This window comes from Lipomyces doorenjongii, assembly GCF_038497915.1.
Source record: "Lipomyces doorenjongii strain NRRL Y-27504 unplaced genomic scaffold V1508scaffold_11, whole genome shotgun sequence".
Lineage (NCBI taxonomy): Eukaryota > Fungi > Ascomycota > Lipomycetes > Lipomycetales > Lipomycetaceae > Lipomyces > Lipomyces doorenjongii.
Window position 1 is genome coordinate 72,322 of NW_027118078.1, and position 15,962 is coordinate 88,283.

At 48.4% G+C, this 15,962-nt stretch overlaps 6 protein-coding genes across 6 annotated transcripts; 1 reads left to right on the top strand and 5 right to left on the bottom strand.

Moving 5' to 3' along the window:
- Positions 1-51: 51 nt before the first annotated feature.
- Positions 52-1,175, bottom strand: V1508DRAFT_412924 (uncharacterized protein). The gene has a single exon (XM_066939694.1). It carries the CDS (start codon positions 1,027-1,029, stop codon positions 379-381), a length of 651 nt encoding a protein of 216 aa, XP_066797269.1. The 5' UTR covers positions 1,030-1,175; the 3' UTR covers positions 52-378.
- On the bottom strand, positions 1,176-3,845 carry V1508DRAFT_454459 (uncharacterized protein). Its single transcript, XM_066942580.1, has 2 exons — positions 3,523-3,845; positions 1,176-3,467 (listed from the first exon to the last, which is right to left on the bottom strand). Exons 1-2 carry the CDS (start codon positions 3,758-3,760, stop codon positions 1,546-1,548), a joined length of 2,160 nt encoding a protein of 719 aa, XP_066797270.1. The 5' UTR covers positions 3,761-3,845; the 3' UTR covers positions 1,176-1,545.
- Positions 3,846-4,274: 429 nt separating this feature from the next.
- Positions 4,275-6,738, bottom strand: V1508DRAFT_351063 (kinase-like domain-containing protein; the record flags this gene model as incomplete). The annotated part of the gene is made up of 2 exons (XM_066936804.1): positions 4,275-5,722; positions 5,778-6,738. 2 exons carry the CDS (start codon positions 6,736-6,738, stop codon positions 4,275-4,277), a joined length of 2,409 nt encoding a protein of 802 aa, XP_066797271.1.
- A 1,225-nt stretch (positions 6,739-7,963) lies between these two features.
- Positions 7,964-9,487, bottom strand: V1508DRAFT_28367 (uncharacterized protein). Its single transcript, XM_066936528.1, has 2 exons — positions 8,353-9,487; positions 7,964-8,295 (listed from the first exon to the last, which is right to left on the bottom strand). The coding sequence occupies exons 1-2, from the start codon at positions 9,042-9,044 to the stop codon at positions 8,142-8,144; spliced, it is 846 nt and encodes a 281-aa protein (XP_066797272.1). The 5' UTR covers positions 9,045-9,487; the 3' UTR covers positions 7,964-8,141.
- A 1,725-nt stretch (positions 9,488-11,212) lies between these two features.
- On the bottom strand, positions 11,213-12,699 carry V1508DRAFT_412932 (putative cell differentiation protein rcd1). Its single transcript, XM_066939695.1, has one exon. It carries the CDS (start codon positions 12,613-12,615, stop codon positions 11,626-11,628), a length of 990 nt encoding a protein of 329 aa, XP_066797273.1. The 5' UTR covers positions 12,616-12,699; the 3' UTR covers positions 11,213-11,625.
- Positions 12,700-12,836: 137 nt separating this feature from the next.
- On the top strand, positions 12,837-15,915 carry V1508DRAFT_412934 (uncharacterized protein). The gene is made up of 4 exons (XM_066939696.1): positions 12,837-13,251; positions 13,326-13,423; positions 13,482-13,602; positions 13,653-15,915. Exons 1-4 carry the CDS (start codon positions 13,021-13,023, stop codon positions 15,750-15,752), a joined length of 2,550 nt encoding a protein of 849 aa, XP_066797274.1. The 5' UTR covers positions 12,837-13,020; the 3' UTR covers positions 15,753-15,915.
- Positions 15,916-15,962: the final 47 nt, after the last annotated feature.

The following is a 15,962-nucleotide window of genomic DNA, read 5'->3' on the forward strand; positions in this document are numbered from 1 at the left end:
ACTTGGAGTGACTTAAGAGAAATATGAAAAACTTATATTCAACGATTAATTGGTGTTGAAATATTCCATTCGCAATAGAAACCGACTGTTACGCACATGGAGACAAATCAAAGCCAACTATGACTGAATATTATCATTAAGAGAAATAGAGGACATATATAGACATAGATATAAATAGATAGTATGAGCCCATGACAATAAGCAAGGAAAGGACGGCAATACCATAAACACCACAGTTATAGTACAAAAAAATTCCCACAATTCCTCATCACGCATAGTTTCCCGTTTCTTCCTTGTAACTGAATATCATACACAGGCAGTAACCTTATTTTTGCCGAATATCGGCAATTCAAGTTTCGTTCCGCACGTCGACGCAATCTACATAGACATAACAACATCCCTTGGCAGTAGAAATGGTGCATCCACAAAATCGCTGTCGCTAGACTCAGCCCGGACCATATCATAATCGACGACTGTGTCCGAATCCGACAACACGCCATCGTCGAGTTCCCCATCATATTCATCCTCATCCAAAGATCTTCCTCTTTTCTTCGACACTCCAAACTGTCTCTCACGTGCATATTCCACCGACTGGAAATGAGGACTGTTCACATACGGGTTTACTAATGTCGAATCACTCCAGGCCCGTTCAGCAAGTTGTGTCGCACCGCATTCCTTGCTATTCACAGACGGCAGCTTGTAACCTTCATTCACACTCTTCCTGACCTTCATTCCAACTTGGACCAACGAAGACTGGATCTCGTGCGGCAGCAAATCATGGCGGCATTCACTTCTGGCGGCATTGCTGTAATACTCAAAAGACTCTGTATTCGGATACGGATTTGTCACACCGCTGTTGAAGGAGTCCGACTTGTTTGACGAGTTCGATGAGTTCGACGAGTTAGAAAGAACTGAGTATCGTCTAGACAACGGCGCATGGTGTCGGGGGAATGAGTGCGTAGTTATTAAAATCCGCTTTGATCGGTTCTTCGGATTCGCTTGTAGAGCCGTAGGTGCCTGCGTTGCCATCCTATCAGCAGCCGCGTACGATCTCTATTGCCACAGCGAGAGGTCGGGCAAATCAAGATATTGGGTGACTTAAGTGAGCAACAATTACTACGCGAGATATCGAAGAAATCTCGCGGCTAGATGGGTGTCGACTTTGACGACGTGATTGGATTTTCTTGTATGCGGGGGAAGCTGTTTGCCTCAGGCTTGCTGTGCCACCGTTTCTGTGGCGTTTCATCTCACCCAAACGCGGAAGTCACGCGTTCCTTGAGTGGCTTGAAGCATTTTCAGCCACATTTGTCACCTTCGTACGCGTTTGATCTGCTTTGGAAACGCGTCCCACGGGCGGTTCCTTAATGGTTCTCTCGATTCTCGTTGAGATTGAAAAAAAAACTTACAGAACACCATGGTCTCTAAGCTAGTAACGGCCACGCAAAGGAGAATATTTGCTATAAAGCATATATACTGAAAACCCCAAACCACCCTATCAGACTTGTATACAACCATTCAACGCCCTATACTACAAATTTTAAGAGATCACACGTTTTCGTCTTCAACATCACTATCCCCAAACACTGCTAAAAACAAATCGCGTGGAGCCTTCGTCTGTTCCAACGCCTCGTTGACCTCGGCATTGATCTTTGACCCTCCCCCGGCATTCACATTCTGGACTTCGAGCCGTTTCGTGACTTCTTCACTCACATCCGCGTCTTTTGCGATATTCAGCAGTTTATTGTGGGAAAGTAACTCCAGTCTGTCGCGTGCCGAGGGCTTGAGTTCTGCAGACGCGATTGACACATCGACCGCTGACATGTTAGGGACCCGTACGCCAAATCGTTTGCACAGCAAGCTGCTCGGCGCCCAAGTACTCACGCGTCTCGTCAGAGGCCCATACATCCCCATTTTCGCGGCGCTTACGTCTTCTCGATCTGGAAAACCTTTCTTTAGATCAGCTCCGTGAAAGAGAACTGTGTTCTCATCCTCGACAACGGACGTCTTGGTGGTAGACGCGTTTGCGCTTGAGGTAAATCGGTTTGCCAGCATTCCTTTAAGGGGACGGAACAATCCTGCAGCTTTGTTGAACTCCTTCAATTCGCGCATCCAATCCTCCACTTTCAATTTTCCAGGAGCAGTGTCGGAATCGCCAGATTTCGAGAATACCAACAAGTCGGAAACAGGACGCGTGCCCGATTGCGATTCTAGATATATGATATACCGTACCCGCTTCTCATTATCATCTGCATACGGCATAAACCCGGCCGACAATGCTGTACTAGCTTGATGCTTGTCGATCGTCGGAACCAACTCCAATAATGCCGCTTCGTTTCTTTCACCAGAGTTGCGCTCTGACTGTGTTGAGGATGGGCCAACTTCAGACTTAGCAGGTGGTAATTGCTGGTTTCCTGTAACTTTCGCCAGTCTTTCACGCTGTGCAGGTGTCATGTAGTCAAAGACTGACTTCCCTTGGAGATGGTCCTGTGCGGACCCAAGAATGCGAGATCGTTCCGATGCGGATAGGCGCTCCTGATGGGGTGCGGAGGATGATTGTAGTGACGATGATGGCTTTCTCGACTTTTCAAAATCTGCGATCAATTCAGGTGTGATAAGCGTCTTCGGATCGTGCATTATTAAAATTCCCGGAATGTACGTCTCTGGAATAGAAGGCGGAGCATATTCCTTCTCATTTGTCAACATGCTCGAACTGGTTAACGAGCCACTGATAACTAATAAAAAGCCCGAAAGTGGGAGCCGCCCATCATAGCATCTTTTCAGCTTGGACGTTGTCGTCGTAGTTGTTGAAATTGACGACGCTGAAACTAATTTTGCCCTATTCTTTGACACGAATGTATGCTTCGAGGCACCACCGAGTGCTTTATGCTTTTTTGACCCTAGGACGCGGTCATACGCTATCGGCTTGATTTCATAAGGATCCTCTTCATCGCCATCGTCGTATTCATTAACGACGCCAACACCAATACCACTATTCTTCTTTGTGCTAATCGATCCTGGTGCCGGCCATGCTCCTCTCGCACCTCCCGTCTCGTCACTCGGTCGCATCGACGGCACGTTGCTATCATAACCCAATCCATGCGTATTATTTTTTCGCGTCAACCGCACCCCAGACGTTGCCGTCTCATCAGCCCGAGGCGGCATCATGACTTTCCGTCCGGCAACCACCTGACTTCTCAGCGCGCCGATACCAAATCCAGGTTTCCATCCCATTTTTTTCAGTAGCTCATACCCCACAGACTCAACACCTGGTGCGCCACGTAAAATGTCCTGCACACCGGCCTCTACAACTTTCGAAGAAGTAGCAGCTGAAAATGGTGCGGCAGCAACAAGTCTCTCGTCCGCGCGCTGCTCAGCGAAATCTTCTTCATCCATGAAATCTTCCGGCCGAAGAGCTTTCTTCTCAGCTCTTTCCGTCCGTGACGATTTAAACGTCGACGGCGTCCATCCTGCCTGCTGTTAGCCTCAGCCCAAAGTGCACAACATTTGAAATATAAAACTCACCGTCTTTAGATCCAACCGTATTAAAATAACCAGCACTGAAGCCTCCTGTAAACGCGCCATGGAATCTCTTGCGACCACGTTCATCCCTGGCTTCCTGTTTCCAGACCGGCGCAAACAGGTTCTGGTCCGCTTCCGCGATCGGCGTACCCAGAAATATTGAATCCGCTTCGTTAGTCGACGCAGGTTGTGCGGTTGAGAAGGGGCGTTTCCTTGACATCTTAACTGAATCTGCAAACATATGCTACGGTTCGTTACTTTTATCGATCCATTCCAATGTGCCGGAGTGCAGGCCCGGACAAGCTCAGTTCATGAGGCATCCCTGGATATAAGGCAATAATCATCCAGTAGACTTCCACTGATTTTGAGGTGAGGACCCCTAACCCATGAAAGTACGACGGGTATTCTGCCAAACAAAACATAGAGTATTCTCTTGGCTACTAATGACTGTGTATTTGCGACATTCATGAAAATCAACACACTATTATATGCACAATGTCGCAATACAGCTAATACAAAATATCCCGACATCATAATGATCCAAGTAAATATTAAAATGTAATGATGAATAAGGACAACAGATATGCAAAATACATATACCAATTATAGCCACAGAAACAATAAAATGAACTAAATTGAGCATTAAAAGCCAAAGCAACACCGTCGCGCCCGATTCGATCAAAAAAACTTGAAAATAATCCCAAACCATTTTTATATCTCTGTCTGACTAATTTGCAGCCCCAGGTTATTGATCTTCAACCTCCGCGACTCATCCGTCGATTATACGTGCCCTCTGAAATCGAAGTGGACCGTCCAAGATTCGACGCACGTGAAAACAGACGTTCAAACCGAATGAAAGTTTGAGGTGCTCCAGACGATGTCTGCTTACTAGCGCCGGTTCGCGTCTCAGTAGGCTGATTGAAGGTCACACCTGGGTTATTAGGATGCGAAGGCGGGGGTGGTGGCGCTGGAAGATCCTCATATGCTTGTGCCGAGAAGGAATTGATAGTCGGCAGAGGCGGTCGCTCATCATCTGACGACCCGGAACCAGCTGATGGACTCAGGGGCGGTTGTAATCCACCGCCGGCGGCATTGGCGTTGCTCGATCTATGACTCCGTCTTGTGGACAAGCGCCTGAAAATACCACCCAGCGATATACCATCACGACGGGAGCTTGGACTAGTGGGAGTAGCGCCGCTATACTGTGTATCGGACTCAACAGGTGGGGCAGCCGTATTAATCGTGATTCGTCTTGATCCAGGCTTTTCGTCCGGGCTAGTACCCTCAGATGGAATAGGAGGCAAATCGATCATATGCTGCCTTGTGCCACTCTGTTGCGGCCCCTCAGACCCGCTAGTTGGCGACGTCGAGAGATTCGAGTCGGAGTGACGTCGGTATCCACTGTGACCGTGATTAACACTGCGTGACCGACCCGGAAACATAGTACGAGAGGGCTGATTGTGCGTATGGGCAGTCTCTGGAACAGGAATAACAGGAATTTCCAGTCTTGCTGCGCGTTTGGACATCGCTTGAGATGTTAACGAAGTGCTGGGTGTGAGCGTTGAACTAAACGTACTCGAAAATCCAGCATGCGGAAGTGACAATGCTGAACCGGTAGAGTCGAGCGTCGGACGTCGTTTCGATCGCTCTTGTTTCTCCCGGACTAAATAATATATCGAAATCAACGGGTGATATGCATTTGTTGGATCAGGCAATTTTCCATCGCTGAGTGTCTCCTGCGAGGACGAGGACGAAGCATTGGACTGTCGGCGCTTATAAAAATCAAATGTAAATGCTGACTTCTTCTTGGACGACGTATGGCTGCTGCTATTACTGTTGCTGTCGAAAAACGGAAATGAGGGCGACAACTGCGATCCGGCCGACAAAAATCCGTTAAAATGCCCACTCGAAGTGGTATTGGCTTCGTTCTTGTACCATGCCTGGCATGCGGCTTGATACTCTGGTGACTCGATAATTGATGTTAGATCCGCCTCTATTCGCTCATCGGAACCAAACTCAAAGCCGTGCATGCCCTTAATAACATCTTTATCTAATGGCAGCATAAGAGGGCGTCTACTCGGAATGTATGAATCTTGTGGCCCATCATATCCTTTCAGCATCCACGGATGATTTATGATCTCCGGTAGCATCGCTCGGGCCTTTGGATCAACAACTAGCATTCGCGACAATAAATTCTTGCATTCTAATTCAGTTCAGTACCATGACGAAAGATTCATTAGGAAAACCGAATTCCGTACCTGCTGACAACCAGTTTGGGTACTCCACATGCCCCCGCTTGATCTTGGCATGCAAAGCCGGCATACTCTGATCGTCAAATGGGACCTTTCCACAAGCGAGAACATAGAGCACTATACCAAAACTCCAGATATCGACTTCAGGACCAACATACTGCTTCGCGTTTAATAGCTCTGGGGCCGCAAAATACAAGGACCCGCAAAAAGTCTTCAGGAGAGACTGCGGAGAATAGAGATTGCTCAATCCAAAATCAATTATTTTGATATCCCCACTCTTCGATATTAAAATATTTTCAATCTTCAAATCACGGTGCACGACAGAATTATGATGGCAATAATCCAACGCGGACACGATCTGCCTTGCGAACTTGCGTGCCTGTTTTTCCTTTAATCTTCCATGCGAGATAATATAATCTAGCATTTGGCCACCATTAACGTATTCAAAGATCATATAATAATGGTGTGACATAACCATGGCCTCACGTACTCCACAAATGTATCGATGGTCAAGTAATGACGCAATGGCTGCCTCCCGGATGGTGCGAATTTCCTTGGACTCATCTGAGCTCGACTTGTTTGTAGCCTCGTCACGGCGCACAGGGTGTCGTTCATTATCCGATGCTCGAGATATATGTAGATATTTAGGATTATGGGAATGAAGCTGACCTTCTGGCACATATCGAGGTACGATCTTGACGGCGGCCACTTCGCCCGTCATCCGATGCCGAGCCAACTTGACCTTGCCCATAGAACCCGCACCAATAGTCTTCAACAAATCCCAATCTCCTAGGGTTCTCCGCTTCGATGACGACGACGACGTCGTCGTATGAGCGCGACGCAGTTGCGGCGGGACCTGCGTATGAGTAGGAGCAGGGATCGGTGACAGTTGCTGCTGTTGCAGTTGCGAGCCGAAAGTAGACGGTGGCACACCAACGGGTTGCAGCGAAATTGCTGGCGGCATCATTCCTTTTGTATACCTTATTCTATCCGATATATACTCAAATTTATTGTCTATGCGGAACACCACCTCGAATGTGGTGGTGACAATATTGTGTTGCCGACGATGAGTCGCAACAACGGAACAACGGTCGAGCCGATCCTGGTCGGTCACTGCACTCCCGTTTCACAAACGACAGTCAAGCGAAATGATTAGGGACGCTCTGCACTCGAATTACAATAAAAGAAAATTCCTAACGCGGACTCAGGAGAATAGCGCAATATTATTGGGATCGAATCTACCCTATGGATATAGAGTAAGTTTGAATGTGCCTCGCCCCTGCGGTGCTCTGATGACACCAAAGGCCTGGGCTCATCTTTGAACCCGTACCCTGACTCTGCTGCGAAATTCTAATCCATCTAACCCTGGTGGTTTACGGTTGCAACCAGTCCAAAGCAAGAAGCTCAGCTTACTTCGGTTACTAAAAGACGAAACAGAATGGTTGATACAGAGTATGAGCGCAGCATGGACTTGTGACGTGCTGTGTTTTGATACAAGTGCATGCTTGTGTACTTTTCCAGCATACAAGCCCAGCTATTTCTGTGTACGAGCACGATGTCTAATCTGTTTATGTTGGTAGCAGAGAGCGCGAAATATAGATAGTTGTACAATATGTGGTCGGAGGATGCCAAACAGAACTCAAACCGACATACCTGCTCCAAATTGCGACAAAAGTTATTCCTTTGTACGCCGAAATTTCGACGCCCGTTAAGACTTTGTATATCGTGGCATGAGCCGATTCTAAACACAGGTGACTACACGTCACCAAGACAATGAGCAAGAGGGTAGATACTACACGCAAGCTGCCATGAGCTACTACAACTGTGGTAGGGTTAGTGATCTTTAGTAAAAGAGAAGGGTACAACCTGCAGTCAGTACCTGAGGTCGTCGAAGTACGCAACGAGATATATTCCAAAGCGTTAGTTCCAGCAGTAGTACTACCTTCTTTCGAGATTCCGTACGCCAAACATTACTAGTATGCAGCCATGGACTCCAAGTACAAAGTGAATATTAATTCAATCTAGTCATAACTTATTATTCTAATAATACGACATCATTAAATAGAACTAATTATGTAAGTCAAAAATCGTATACCATCCATAAACCAATGACACTTTTAATACCAATCACCCAGTTAAACGGGAATACTTTTTGCGCAACAACAAAAACAGAAAAGCCTAACAATCTCATCTCGAGCGGTATTTTCCACATAAACTGACCTCTAGCACTCATTTTTTTGGATCATCAAACGCTGCCATGAAAAATCGCGAAGCACATTACACTTATAACAGTTGCAAAACAGAACAAAATCATAGCACAAACTTTTGTATAAAACCTCAATTCAACCCAACCTGAAAAGTACCAACAGATCACAGACCACGTAGCCTAGCGACCTCACTCTCCAATTCCTTGATACGCTCCAGCGCTGATTCACGTTCACGAGTCAACTCATCCACCTGCTGCTCAAGATCAGTCAATCGAAGCATCTTCCGCTCGCGGGACCGTCGTGCAGCAAGAGTGTTTCTATGTCAAACGTTAGGACGACGAAATTCATTTAGAATTGAAGGTTATATAGCATACCTGGCACGCTTGACAGCAACAGAATCCTCGGCATCATCGACAACAATTGGCGGAAGAGGCTCGACACGAGGGCGTCGAGAATATGACTGAGAAGTGACTCGCTTCCGCTTACGCTCTGAGATACCCACAACTGAACCGTCGGCTGCGACAATAACACCTTCTGGAGACTCTGATCGCTCCTCCGGCAAAGGTGACTCGCTTGGCGATACCGAAACCGAAGTAGACCGACGAACCATTCTACGACCATCACCATGTACTGGTACCGCAGAATCAGAAAGAGGCGCAAGTGCGGGCGGTGGTGGAATCGGTTGGGAAACATCGCCAAAGAGTGACGACCACTGATCAGGATTGCCAACATCACGAGGATCGAACATAGGCGAGGCTTCGTATAAATCATTCGGTGAATCAAAAGGAGAGGTAAGCAGACTCGAGGCCGGATCAATGGACGACGGTGGATTCGCGAACAACTCTTCCGGAGAAATGGTCACAAACTGAGGGGTAGAGAGAACACTTGATCGACGAGAAGAATCGTCAGAGGAGGCGCCGCTCAAATCCTCGACGGGGATGGAAACAATATCGGGGAACATATCATCATCACCAAATAGTGCTTGGACGGAGTCCTTAGCACCCTCGAGACCTGCAAGGAAGCGAATGTCGCTGGAGTCGTCCTCCTGTTTTAACGAAAGAACCATATTTTTGTTGTTTAACTTATATAAGTGCTGAAGATAGGCTATGCGACTAAGGTTGATAGTGGGTGTGGGATGATAAACGACGGTGGAAGTATGATTTAAATTACCGCTTGACGAGGTTGCTGATGCGGCGGGAGCTGAAGAAGACAATAACGAACTAGAACTGACACTCTGCTGATATGGGTGGTTGCCAAAGCTAGCTGAAGTAAGCTGCTGGGAATTGTGCTGCTGCACAGGAATATGAAGCAAATTATTCGAAGACGCTACACCGGAAGTCGCTGACGACTGGAGATTCAGTAGACGCTGCTGCTGAAAAAGGTAATTGTAGTATATTTGTTCGTGCTGACTTTGTAAGTCGCGGGGCTCTTGAGGAGGACGCCATGTCTGGCCAAATTGAATAGGGAGAAGTTGAGGGTTCTGAAAAGACAATGCGTAAACGCGGAGGTTTGTTGCAGGTGCCGAAGCCTGAGGCTTGAGCTAAAGAGAGCTGGGGTTGGAGAAGGTGGTGGAGAGGGAAGAGACCGGAAGGTCTAGACTATTGATACTCTGGTACTGGAGACGATTGACCGAGAGTAAGATGACGCGGAATAGAGAATAACTTAGAAAGTAGCCATATTGACAATGTTTCTAAATATTCTCAATGGGGATAAATTGGACGCAGGAAAGATACAACAGAAGAGCAAAAAAAAAATTTGACGCGGTGTGCGCGTGCGGTTCTTATGAGTCAGAGCAGTTCTGCGAACGTTGTAAGAGAATGCACACGATGTTTGTGCAATTGAGGTCACAGGGGTCACGCAGACGAATGAACAACTGAGAGTTGCGAATATGACTAACACTTTTCTACGGGCGACAGAGACGTGGCACTCGACAGCCAATCAGCGTCGCCCACGATGCATCCTTATCAAAGTCTGCTGCACGGCCAATGCGCGTCCGACGCATCGGTGAACTCTAACCCACCGCGGCCGCGCCGCCGTTTGCGCGTTTCGAACGCGTCCGGCCCACCCCGTCCGCGTGATTACGCGACGCGTTTCGCCCCGTATCGCGCGTGTTTATCACAAACACGTTTGATTCAGCATGACGCGTCGATCCAATCGTCTAGGATTTTTAAGCAGATCACATTTGCTCCGCAGTTGTGGCCCCCGATCTTCTCATACCATTCGAATTGCTTCAACATTCGAGAATTGAGTGGCGCACAGATAGCCTAACTAATAAGACTTCGGCCGTTGTGGGCGGCTGCAAAACCCCGCGGTGTTTGGTTTTTTGGGGCCATAGGCGTTTTTGGGAAACTCTCAAGCCGGGATTCTCGGGACTACCGAAGCAATCTCGAGGACTGCATTATCCTCAAGATTGTACATCTTCCAACTGAGAAGACTTACAACACTGACAAGAATTAGTAATTAAGAGCATTGGTCGTTACAGTAAATGAATATCGTCATGCTCAATTGAGGCGGCAAAGTGGGTGGTTTGCTTATATCATACAATACCGCTTCGCCAAGTTGTGGCTTCGTGGCTTCAGTTCAACATCTATTTATATACTTTCAAGTTTTTGTGAATACGGTTCTTGTTGTCGGAGAAATCCGTTGTCGTCATCGAATCACGGTCGTCGGGCCTTGCATGTAGGAGTCGTCCCAAAGATTGCGCTCCTGTTGGATAGAATGGACAAAGACGACACGTCGACAACTTTAACCTCTCGCGACACCCAACCTTTTGGCAAAATAGCCTGGAACTTTATGCATTACTACGATGCAATCGGAGCGAGGCTGCCGTGATACCAATGTGATCAACGGTCACGAATCACTAATCTTTTTGGGATTGCAATATCCGGCCATATTGTACATAAAATATTCTACAGTCATATGACATTTTCTGGTAATTACCGATCAAAGCTGATCATATCAGGTTCTAGGAATATTCGATTTCCTGCCACTGATTCTGATATCGTCAACAAAGCTTCGCACTGTAAGATAAACAGCGTCAATTCGGTTCCATCATGTAGGTGAAACCAATGTATATTCAGGGTAGCTTCTGACTCTGATGGGCGATGCAGAGTGCAGAAATCAATTGAACCTGAATTAATTGTTCTACCGTCAATCATTTATACGGTAATTAGAAGTGTCTGTACCTTATTGCCGACTTGTAGCCTGTACGAAATAGACGCCATTCGAGTATTTACAATTTTGGTCAACTTCTATTACTCGGAATGCACCTGATTATCGCTCAATACTCTAATCATATGGATGGATCCCGTCTGCCACTCGCGACATCATAACGTCATACATATGTATTCACTAGATCAGTGCTCCACAATACCTAGGCCTTTAAGTAAACCATCTCATCCTGCCAAAAGGGCAGCTTAAACACACCACATCGTACAATACTTACAAATACATACAATTACATTACGACCCGCCGCATCACACCATATATACAAATCGTCCCGTACACAATACATATAGTTACAAACTCAAAACAGAATAACAAATGCATGCAATCCTTGACACATTCTAGTCCTGTAGTCTTAAGAATCCAATCCCAAGCTCCATACGAAATTCACACTTTTCGGCCTCACGACACTTAATGTCGTTTAGTCGTAATTGTCCGCGAGATTGACAAGCAATTGTGTCAAGCACCGTTTAGTTGTCGCGTCATCACGCAATGCAAGACTGAACGTGGCATCACGTAACGGCTCTGGCAAGCACTGCCGGAGCGCCTCGCGCGCACGGGGGTTATCGCTCAGGCGGAGATAGCATCTGACGACGTGTTTTAGCAGGCGGAGAGTCTGCTGCTCGACCAGTTGCGCGACCATGTTGCCCAGCACGGTGCCAACAGCATAGAATCGTTCGTAGGTTTGGCAGATATACGCGAGGCCAGTGTCGTCTAGCAAAATCTTCTGAACAATGAAAATAGCGACAGTCTTAGATAGCTCCGAGCCAGATTCCATGATGCGAAGACAAAGAGGGATGATCTCGGTCGAAAGGAGGAAGTTGATGACGTCTGATGAATCGTTTTTGACCAACGCCCCGATGACACCAAGCGACGTCAGTCGGAGGTATTCAAACGGTCGGGTCTTCGATGTCGTATTGAGGAACGGATATAAGAAGAGCGGGATATGCGCGTTCAAAAACAGGTTTCTCGTCTCATTGTGCGACGCTACGCATTGCAAGAGCGCAAGCGCGTTGCATACCCGATTCGATGCTGTAGATGTTAAAGTAGGCGGAGAGAGCGCAGGATATACACCGACAATCTCCTGCAGTAAGGTCGCCATCACACCGTACGAATGCCACAAAATCAAGGCCAGATCGTCGAATTGTTCACGCTTCTTCGAGAGCTCGAGCAAAGCCTGCTCACGCGACGGTCCCTGCATCAGTTCTAGGATCCAAGTATATATCTTCGCTTCATCGTCGTTAGTCGTTGATCCTGTCGTTGAACTGGCGCGGGATTGCTGCTGAGCTTGCAGTTGCGCTTGTAGATGGAGCTGTTGCTGCTGCGCCTGGAGCTGAGCCTGGACTTGGGCCTGGTGCTGCTGCTGTGATTGCAGCTGCGACTGCAACTGAGAAGCAGTTACTTGAGACATCAAACCTAAGCAATAGCTATGCTGTTGAACAGAATTGATTGATGATATTACCTGGATGTGGGCATTAATCGGAGTGATCCTTTGCCGCACTGTGGGAAAATCGCCGAGCTGCACCGCCGCTTCCATCCGCAGCGATTAGCCACCGTGGCGTAGCTATTGCAGGGTTAGGATTACAACGCCATCTCGAACTCCCGAAGCCATATGTGGACATCATCACCGCGCAGCATTCAGCACCTTGCCGCTTTCAAATACTACAACTCACATCCAAGTGCACTAGTGCGAACGCGTTTCAAGACTGGACATCACGTCACAAGCGCTCTCGAAATTCGATACGCAGATCTCGCCCGGCGAACACGCGGGCCCTCGGCACTCCCCTTGTCTGGACGCGTGCCTACCTCAGCTGCGATGGCAAGCACAAACACCAGTTCACCCGTCTCCGCTACCACGACGGGCCAACAGTTGGGACCGGTTGAGGCCGCACTTGCGGCGATGAACTCGGCCGACACAGTCACAGATCCAGAAGTCCAGACCCAATTGAAGCAAATTCGGAACATGTGGCAGTTCAGCGCGGTGTTCCAGTGGCTGTTTATGTTCAAGCCATCCATCAAGATGGAGGACGAAGATGTCACTATCGAGGTTGGTCGGACTTGAGTTTTGTGTTTTCGTGCTCTGCGAATCGTATGGAACATGTGCTGACGGCATTGATATAGGCGCTCGAAAAAGAATTGCTCGGCTTGACGCCACTGAGCCTAATCCCCAAAATCCGACTACGTCTCTTACAGAATTTATCGAGTCAACGCAACCTGACGTACGTATTCTTTGCTAATTAGGTGACGGTTTTTATTGACACGTTGGAATGCTTGCAGACTTGAGCAATTTAACGAGTACGCCCGGAGACAATACCGACAAAAAGCGCCAACACTAGCCTGTCCATTCGGCGACGACGAGGATCCTCTCGCGTTCGACGAGATGGACGTGTTTGATCAAGTATGCATGCTTGCTTTGTTGTTGTAACACACCTGTACTAATACCGTCAGATCAAAATCCTCCATCAACTATGCGAATGGCAAATGTACAATGCTGAACGGTTCCGCGAACGCATGAACACGACTAAGGAATCAGAGGAAATCCCGTGGCGAGTTGATCCGGTCGGGTGGGACTCCCAGGACAACACGTACTACCTCCTAGACGACAACAGACTTTACAGCCGGCACGACCCTCCTCCCGAACCTGCTCCACAGCCAAAGAAAGCTGCCGCAAAAGGGCGCAGGAAGAAACGGCAGTTCGCGTCGTACTCGACGCCTCGGAGATCCAAAAGGCGGCGCACCAACGAAGTCGACACAGCGGACGAAGACGATGAAGACGGCACGGGGGACGATTCCCGCATTGTCGACGACGAGAACACGCCGGCACCAGAGGTCGACGGCAAGCCCGAAAACGGCGACATTGACTACAGCGAGCTATTGGAATTGTCCCGCGACGCAGAATCAACATGGAAATGCGTGTGCGCTACGTACCAACAGTGGCAATCGTTCTTTACATTGCTAGGCAAGACCGCGCGTGATAAATCCAAGACGCCAGAGCGCGAATTCTACGCATTTTTAAAGGCCGAGATCATGCCTGTCATTGAGTCTCTCGAACAAGATCGAATCAAGGATGAAGAAACGAAGTTAAAGGAAATTGAGAGACTACGGATTTATGAGAATCGGAAACGATCGAGCCGTGTGGATGCGCTTGCACAACGACGGAAGGAGGAAGAAGAACTGCGTGCGGCGCGAGAAGAAGCGGAGCATGAGCGCGAGCGGAAGAAAGCGGAGAACAGGCGGCGGGCGATGCTGGAGAAAGAGCGTGAGGCGAGATTAGACGCGCGGGACAATAAACTTGTCGAGGCTTCGAAGAAGAAGGAAGCGGCGCTTGTGAAGAAGGCGGCCCAGCAGGCTACCAAGTTGGCGGCTGGAGGTATTCCTGTTAAAGCTATGTCATCCTCCCCGGCTAGAAGTGAGCGGCAAGAGTCGCAGGAGAGTGACTTTGTGCGGCGGTCGACAAGGCAGTCGGATCGGATGCACTTGCAGGGAACCGTGACGCCGTCTTCGGTTAACTCGTATGATCCGCGGCTGAATCCGTCCACTTGGTATTTCGACTGCGTGTGTGGTGCATTTGGGGATAATTATGACGACGGGGAGCTGTCTGTATGTTGTGGAAAGTGCGATATCTGGATGCACGTGGACCACCTTGTTGGAGACGAAATCGGACGTTTTGAAGAAAGCACTCGATCGCAGCAGCTAAAAGAAGAATCAGAGGCACGTCGGCAGGTGATGGAGGCGGAAGCTGCAGACGTCGACGTTAAGCGCGAGGACACTGTGGACGCGGAAGAGCCGATCGCAGAAGCAGAATTTGTCTGCAACCGGTGTGTTCGCATAGAGAGAGAGCGCGAGCGCGAGCGCGAATTGGAGCGTAAACGCGAGGCTGATCGTGCCCGGCGTCGCGAGCGTGAACGCAAGCGGGAAGCAGAAAAACGTCGACTGAAGCAGGAAGCTAAAACTAGGGAACTTGCGGAACAACATCTTGCTGAAAAAGCGAATGGGACTATTAAGGTTACTGCGAAGCCACCGAAGGTAAATGGGATGGCGAATGGAGCAAAGTCGCCAAAGATTACGCTCACTCTTCCGCCTGCGCCAGCCGAAACGCACTCACACCCAGCGTATTTGCAGAGGCCGTTTGCACCTGTTGTGCTCCCACCGATCCGTAGTCCGGAATTTGCATCGTCTGGCGTTCTCCCGTTCACACAACCAGCACCGGCCTCGTCGCAGCCAACAACGATCTCGCCGATGTCGACAAAAATTCCACCGATCATTCACACACAGGCAATCCCTTCCATAACCTCGCCGCAAGAGCGATTCGTAGCACCGCACGTCAACGAGATTTTAATCCCACCGACACAATATCATCCGAGTCGACCAATTCCGCAGCAACTGAATCCAATTCACCTGTCATCGCCTGCCAGACCACCGCCGCGGCAGTCTCCAATTGCTCCATCTTCGTCACAGCAACAGCAGGAGCGACCACAACAGCAGGCTGAAGATAATCAAACGGGCCTCGACGTCCTCGCGGACGCGTTGTCGTCTATTGTGAACTGACCCTCGTTGCAGATAGAGTGGGCCGTACTTGTTTAGAATGTTGGTGTACGTATGGATTCGTACGGCTGATCTGTTATAAAATGTATAATTACGAAGGATGGGATTGAGTTGTATATATTCATTGTCATTAATTATAGAGAATGTAATCTACTTTCAAAAGGTATATGCATCGCAGTTCAGTATGTCAGTAAACTATAAACAGGAACAGTC

Bases quoted from the DNA above. Each gene is read 5' to 3' on its own strand.
- V1508DRAFT_412932 (XM_066939695.1), bottom strand. From the start codon at position 12,615: ATGTCTCAAGTAACTGCTTCTCAGTTGCAGTCGCAGCTGCAATCACAG.
- V1508DRAFT_412924 (XM_066939694.1), bottom strand. From the start codon at position 1,029: ATGGCAACGCAGGCACCTACGGCTCTACAAGCGAATCCGAAGAACCGA.
- V1508DRAFT_28367 (XM_066936528.1), bottom strand. From the start codon at position 9,044: ATGGTTCTTTCGTTAAAACAGGAGGACGACTCCAGCGACATTCGCTTC. The intron at 8,296-8,352 runs GTATGCTATATA...CGTTTGACATAG, and splicing joins GTTGCTGTCAAGCGTGCCAG to AAACACTCTTGCTGCACGAC.
- V1508DRAFT_412934 (XM_066939696.1), top strand. From the start codon at position 13,021: ATGGCAAGCACAAACACCAGTTCACCCGTCTCCGCTACCACGACGGGC. The intron at 13,252-13,325 runs GTTGGTCGGACT...GCATTGATATAG, and splicing joins ACGAAGATGTCACTATCGAG to GCGCTCGAAAAAGAATTGCT. The intron at 13,603-13,652 runs GTATGCATGCTT...TAATACCGTCAG, and splicing joins AGATGGACGTGTTTGATCAA to ATCAAAATCCTCCATCAACT.
- V1508DRAFT_454459 (XM_066942580.1), bottom strand. From the start codon at position 3,760: ATGTTTGCAGATTCAGTTAAGATGTCAAGGAAACGCCCCTTCTCAACC. The intron at 3,468-3,522 runs GTGAGTTTTATA...AACAGCAGGCAG, and splicing joins TACGGTTGGATCTAAAGACG to GATGGACGCCGTCGACGTTT.